The sequence below is a fragment of the Malurus melanocephalus genome, unplaced genomic scaffold (assembly GCF_030028575.1).
Source record: "Malurus melanocephalus ecotype Western Australia unplaced genomic scaffold, MMel_1.1 scaffold_1005, whole genome shotgun sequence".
Taxonomy (NCBI): domain Eukaryota; kingdom Metazoa; phylum Chordata; class Aves; order Passeriformes; family Maluridae; genus Malurus; species Malurus melanocephalus.
In genome coordinates this window covers 17,260-24,068 of record NW_026624237.1, presented here as the reverse complement: position 1 = coordinate 24,068, position 6,809 = coordinate 17,260, and the positions used below count along the sequence as shown (strand labels likewise).

General features: G+C 46.3%; 1 protein-coding gene across 1 annotated transcript in view; it reads left to right on the top strand.

Moving 5' to 3' along the window:
• The window catches only part of RND3 (Rho family GTPase 3), a 17,241-nt gene that overhangs the window by 7,206 nt on the left and 3,226 nt on the right, over nt 1–6,809 (top strand). Inside the window, exons 3-4 of the mRNA XM_057386605.1 lie at nt 1,423–1,532; nt 2,861–2,995. Coding sequence (XP_057242588.1) covers nt 1,423–1,532; nt 2,861–2,995 — 245 coding nt within the window. The remainder of the gene's footprint in view (nt 1–1,422; nt 1,533–2,860; nt 2,996–6,809) is intronic.

Here is a 6,809-nt window from a genome sequence, read left to right as displayed (position 1 = left end):
CCCTGCTGGGCCACTGACCTGGTTTAAATATGCTTTAAAGTCCCCCAAACTCCTGGAAGTTGAGTTCTTGTGATAGGGGGTCTGTGCTGTGCTTTAGGGTCTGCTGTTTTAGGTTTGTGAAAATAAGGATATGTTACGGCCAAGAAAATGAACTTTGAGTTGTCCAAGGCCAAAGCCTCACCCTGCTGGGCCACTGACCTTGTTTCAATATCCTTTAAAACCCCGTGAATTCCTGGAAGCTGGGTTCCTGTGTCAGGGGTTCCATGCTGTGTTTTAGGGTGTGCTGGCTTTTAGGTTTGTGCAGAATACACGGAAATAAGGATGTGTAATTGCCAAGAAAATGAATTTTGAGTTGCCCAAGGCCAAAGCCTCACCCTGCTGGGCCACTGCCCTGGTTTAAATACCTTTTAAAATACCCCAAACTCCTGGAAACTGGGTGCTGGTGGAGGGGATTCCATACTGGATTTTGGGGTGTTCTGGGTTTTAGGTTTGTGCAGAATACACAGAAATAAGGATGTGTAATAGCCAAGAAAATGAGTTTTGAGTTGCCCAAGGCCAAACCTTCACCCTGCTGGGCCACTGACCTGGTTTAAATACTTTTTAAAATCAGAAATCCTCAGGAAGTGAAGCTCAGCACAGTTAAGACCAAACCAAATGGTGGTTGAGTGACTGCAGCTTCTTAGGAAAAACAAATTTTTATTTTCTCCCCCCTCCCCCAAACCTATTCCCAGATTCAGCAGATGATTAAAATAAGATTTCTGAGTCTGGGTGTATTTTAACTCTGCACACCATGAGTGTTGTTAAGGAAAACAGAATATCCCTTCCCACCCTGCAAGTAAAACAAGCACAAAGAGCAATACTGCACCTACATCTGTTCCYCCAGAGTACATTAGCTTTGATCTTGTTGATAAAAATCTGCTTTATGGGTTAAACATAAACATTTATTGCAARCTTTATTGGTTTACAGATTAATGAGGCTTTTTGTGACAGTTAACTTGGGTGCCTGCCTACGGGATTGGGATTTTTCCCTCATGGAAATCTGTTTCCTGCAACAAGTTCTTTCATTTGAAGCACGAGTTTCTTCTAAAAATTGCCAATGTGACAACTAAAGATGCTTTTTTTTTTGTGCTTGGAGCTATTTGTTTTAAATTAACTGYGAGACAAATCAAAACTGAGGGATTTCAAATCTGCTTTGGGATAAAAAAAAAAAAAAAGCTTTTTGGAGCTTGAGGATGTGTTTCCCTGCAGGTTAATGTTGTGCCTTCAATTTGGGCTGGCCCTATTTCCCTCTCCTTGTTCTTGGGTGCATTCTGAGCTTTTTGATGGGTGATGGATCAGTGGGGGGACATCACTGAGCTTTCTGAGGGATGAAGAAAAGAGAAAAAGAGCAATTAATGAATATTTTTTCTGTTTTCCCTGCAGGTTCTCCTTATTACGACAACGTCCGCCCTCTTTCCTACCCGGATTCTGATGCGGTGCTGATCTGCTTTGACATCAGTCGGCCAGAAACCCTGGACAGTGTCCTAAAAAAGGCAAGTKTGTGAGCAGCCCCAGAGCACCCAGCTCTGCTGGAGACTCATCTCTGATTCCCTGCACTGGAAACTTCCACTTTGTTTCTTTTAATGGAGAGATGACAGGAGGGTGCTGTGATTCGAGGTCATTTGTCTGAAAGGGGTGGGTGTTAATTGAAAACAAAAACTTGCTAATGAACCCTTGGGGCTGAAGTAAATTCTCATTCCTTAGCCCTGAGACAGCAGGAAGGTGTGAGGTGCTGTAAGAAATGGTCTCTCACACGTTCCTGTGACAGGGTTGGGAAAYTTCTCTGCGTTTTTGGGGTGGTTAAAAATTGTCTGCAGAGGGTTTGGCCTTTTGCCACGGCCTTACATCATCCCCGAGGTGACAAACTCCTCTGGAAGGCACCAGCAGAGCTTGCAGTGGCACAGAAATGCAGCCCTGCCCCAAAACTGCTKTGAGATCGCTGATCTGAGCTGCTGCCACCCTGCTATGAGTGCAAACCCTGTGTTTGTTTTCACAATTGGGCTCTGTGTGTGCAGGGTGGTCCCTCTCCTCTCCTTGGCTRCTGAGCATGACTAAATTTCACTGTGCTTTTGGGGCTTCATGACCTGAAGTTCCTTTTTATTTTATTTTTCTGTAGCTGGGGTCGGTGATTCTTGTCTCACTGGAATAAAATGGTTTACAATGCCCTGAACATACAGAAAATACTTCACAACTCTTCCTTCTGTGCCAAAAAGCATCCAGAAGTGTGATTGTTCTGTCCTTGCTAGTGTTGGTTACTTAATTCTGCATGAGATAATGCTTCTTGTGCTTTCAAAGCCCTAAATTACAGGGATTATCATGGTCACAGCATAATCTGTGAAGTTTTTGGCTCTGAATTCTCAGAAAAACCTTGCAAAAAGGTGAAACCCCCCAGATTTACCCCGAGTTCTGTTTGAAGGGCTCATTGCTGGTTCCCCTGGGACAGATCTGTGTAGTTTCAGGTGTGGGATTGCAGCACAAACCCCAAATGTGGCCCTGCTGATTTTGTGGCTGTGCAAGAACTGCCTCTGGAGGAGCCACTGAAGGTGGGGACATTTCTGTGACAAAAAGCAGCTCTGCCAGCCTTTGCTCAGGGGGATAAACACTTCATTTCCTCCTGAGCTGGTGAAATTCTGGGGTGTTGAGAGACATAAAAACGAGACAGAAAAAAAAATTCATCCATGGCCAGCTCCTGCTGGAGCTGATGCCTTCCAAAATTCCCTGGAAGGCAAACCCACCCTTACATAACAACTCTTGAACATCTCATTAAACCTCTCCTCACTCCCTTCATTTTTAACCATCCAACCACTTTGGGATATTCCAGTGGAAAGGTGAAATCCAGGAGTTCTGCCCCAACACCAAGATGCTGCTGGTGGGCTGCAAATCAGACCTGCGCACCGATGTCAGCACSCTGGTGGAGCTCTCCAACCACAGGCAGACCCCCGTGTCCTACGACCAGGTAAGAGCTGCCTGCTCCTCCCTTGTGCCTCAGGATGGAAAAAAAAATCTCTTTTTTGTCACTGGAGCATTCATTGTGGCCAATTTTCCCTCGGTGTTGGCACAAATGTAGCCTGAAAGAGGATTTGTGCTGCTGGTGGGGATGGAGGGAGGTGAAGGAAATCATCAAATCATCCCTTTAAACACCAGAAATCATGSCTTAAATTGCTTTTTAGGTTAGTTKTGAACAAACTTCCTGCTCTKCTATGCCTGCRCACCCCAAAAWCGTAACTGAATGCGACACATCCTGTTTATTCAGTGACAAATTGGAGAAATTGAATGTCATTGGTGTGACTTCAGCAYGGTGACGTTCTGTCGGAATCTAATCTGTCCCCAATTCCTTAAAAACCACCTTGTCCCTCCCTCTGAAGGTGCAGCAAAGCCAGAAGGYGTTTTGATTCTTGGGAGAGCTCTTTGCTGCTGGGATAAAGAGAAATTTGGAGGTTGAGATCAGAGAGGGAAGGTGAAAGGGAAAAGAATGGGGTCAGGGGAGAGAGCAGGATATAGGGAAAAGGGAAACAGCTCCAGGTGAGCTTCCATTGCTCAGCTGTGTGTGATCCTGGTGGCAGCTGAGTCACGGGCTGGTGACAGATCCGCCCTGTGGGAGGGGACAGRGCCACCTCAGTGTCCTTATCCTGTGCTCCCAACCACTCCTGGGTGTTTATCTCCCAAGCCAGCAGCTCCCAGTGCGGGTTACCAATTGGAAAATTGGGGTGCTTTGGTGAAATCTCTGAGTTTTTCCATGAGAGGGATTGAAAATCTGCTGGCAGGTGGATTTTTTTTTTTTCCCTGAGGAACAGGGAAAGGGCACAGCTTCTCCTAAAATCCTAAAATCGCCAGTGTGGGATCAGAGCTTTTGGTGACACCGTGCTGCAGCCTCCCARCTCCTGCAAACATTGCTGAGTTTTAACTCTGTGGGAGTTGGGCTGTTTGACTGTGGGGAGGGCTCGTCCTGAGCTCCCTTATCAAAAATTGATAAGGGTGGGTGGCTGCATCACTGCAGGGCAAACAGGAGCCTGGTGCCTGGGGGGTGGTGCCAGCCTGGCCCTGGAGCCATCAGGGATGTGCCTGGGTTTGTAACTCACAGAGAGAAAATTCCCTTGGAGCAGCTCCCATTTTGGGNGATTTTTGCCCTCTTCCTGGATCTGTGACAGGGGCTCTGCTCCAGGTCAGGGTTCAACCCTAAGGTGCAGAATTTCTCTTTAGGGACACTTTGTTCATTCCTCCTGGGATCAAAACTGTCCATTTTCCCAAATTAGCTTTGGGTTTTCCTGGAATTGAGGCTCTCTCAGGCTCAACTTGGTATTGATCCCACATTCCTTTTTCCCACATGGCCAAATTAGAAGAGTTCCTATAACCCCCTCATGTCCTTTTCCCCTTTTTCCCCCCCTTATTCCCCATCAGGATATTGATGCTCTTGGGATCAAAACTGTCCATTTTCCCAAATCAGCTTTGGGTTTTCCTGGGAAACAGCTCGAGCTGGAGTTGAGGCTCTCTCAAGTTCTCTGCACAACCTGGTATTGATCCCATGTTTGTTTTTCCCATATGGCCAAATCAAAATAGAAGGGCTCCTATAACACCCTTGTGCCCCCTTTCCCTGTATTTCCCTGTTTTCCATCAGGAAGTTGATTAAACTATCCCAGAGCACTTTTCCCTGGGATCTTTGCCCTCTTGCTGGAGCTGTGACAGGGGCTCTGCTCCAGGTCAGGGTTCTTCCCTAAGGCACAGAATTTYTCTGCTCTTGGGATCAAATCTGTCCATTTTCCCAAATCAGCTTTGGGTTTTCTTGGGAAACAGCTCTGAGCAGGAATTGAGGCTCTCTCAGGCTCTCTGCACATGTTCCTTTTGATCCTATGTTCCTTTTTTTCTCATATGACTAAACCAGGAAAGAAGGGTTCCTATAACTCCCCCACATCCCTTTTCCCCTATTTTTCCCTTCTCCCTATCAGAATGTCCATAGAACTATCCCAGAGCACATTTCCCTGGGATCTTTGCCCTCTTGCTGGAGCTGTGACAGGGGCTCTGCTCCAGGTCAGGGTTCAACCCTAAGGCACAGGATTTCTCTTTGGGGACACTTTGTTAATTCCTCCTGGGATCAAATCTGTCCATTTTCCCAAATCAGCTTTAGGTTTTCCTGGGAAACAGCTCTGAGCAGGAATTGAGGCTCTCTCAGACTCTCTGCACAACTCGGTATTGATCCCATGTTCCTTTTTCCCATATGGCCACATTAAAAAAGAAGGGTTCCTATAATCTCCCCATGTCCTTTTCCCCTTTTTCTCCCCTCTTCCCCATCAGGAAGTTGATGCTCTTGGGATCAAATCTGTCCATTTTCCCAAATCAGCTTTAGGTTTTCCTGGGAAACAGCTCCAAGCAGGAATTGAGGCTCTCTCAGGCTCTCTGCACAACTTGGTACTGATCCCATGTTTCTCTTTGGAAATTTCAAGCTTCAGTCTGGAAGTTTCCACATTTTCCAGGAGATTTGTGGATACAAATTTAGGTGAAACTGCTGAAAAGGCCTCACTCAGCCCCCCCAGGCTTTTCCCAGTTGTTTGCAGTCTCTGAGCTCCTCTTCTCCCCCAGTTTGTGTTTATCACACAGGAGATAATTCCTGGACACTTGGTTACACTTGGTTAACTCCTCCTGGGAGCAAATCTCTCCATTTTCCTGAATCAGCTTTGGGTTTTCCTGGGAAACAGCACTGAGCTGGAACAGTGAGGCTCTCTCAGGCTCTCTGCACATGTTTCTTTTGATCCCATGTTCCTTTTTTCCCATATTGCCAAATATGAAGGGTTCCAATAATCCCCCCATGTCCTTTTACCCTTTTTCCCCCTATTACCCATCAGGAAGTTGATAAAACTCTTCCAGAGCACATTTCCCTGGGATTTTTGCCCTCTTCCTGGATCTGTGACAGGGGCTCTGCTCAGGTCAGGGTTCAACCCTAAGGCACAGAATTTCTCTTTGGGGACACTTTGTTCATTCCTCTTGGGATCAAAACTGTCCATTTTCCCAAATCAGTTTTGGGTTTTCCTGGGAAACAGCTCCGAGCAGGACTTAAGGCTCTCTCAGGCTCTCTGCACAACTCGGTATTGATCCCATATTCCTTTTTTCCTATATGACCAAATTAGAAAAGAAGGGTTCCTATAATCCCCCCATCCCTTTTTTCCTTTTTCCCCTTATTCCACATCAGGAAGTTGATAAAACTCTTCCAGAACACATTTCCCTGGGATCTTTGCCCTCTTCCTGGAGCTCCAGGTCAGAGTTCTTCCCTAAGGCACAGAATTTCTCTTCTCTTGGGATCAAAACTGTTCATTTTCCTGAATCAGTTTTGGGTTTTCCTGGGAAAAAGCTCTGAGCTGGAATTGAGGCTCTCAAGTTCTCTGCACAACCTCACCTGATCCCATGTTCCTTTTTCCCATATGGCCACATTAGAAAAGAAGGGTTCCTATAATCCCCCCATGTCCTTTTCCCCGTTTTTTCCCCTGTTTCCCATCAGGAAGTTGATGAAACTATCCCAGAGCACATTTCCCTGGGATTTTTGCCCTCTTCCTGGATCTGTGACAGGAGCTCTGCTCCAGCTCAGGGTTCAACCCTGAGGTGCAGAATTTCTCTTTAGGGACACTTTGTTCATTCCTCCTGGGATAAAAACTGTCCATTTTCCCAAACCAGCTTTAGGTTTTCCTGGGAATTGAGGCTCTCTCAGGCTCAACTTGGTATTGATCCCATGTTCCTTTTTCCCATATGGCCACATTAGAAAAGAAGGGTTCCTATAATCCCCC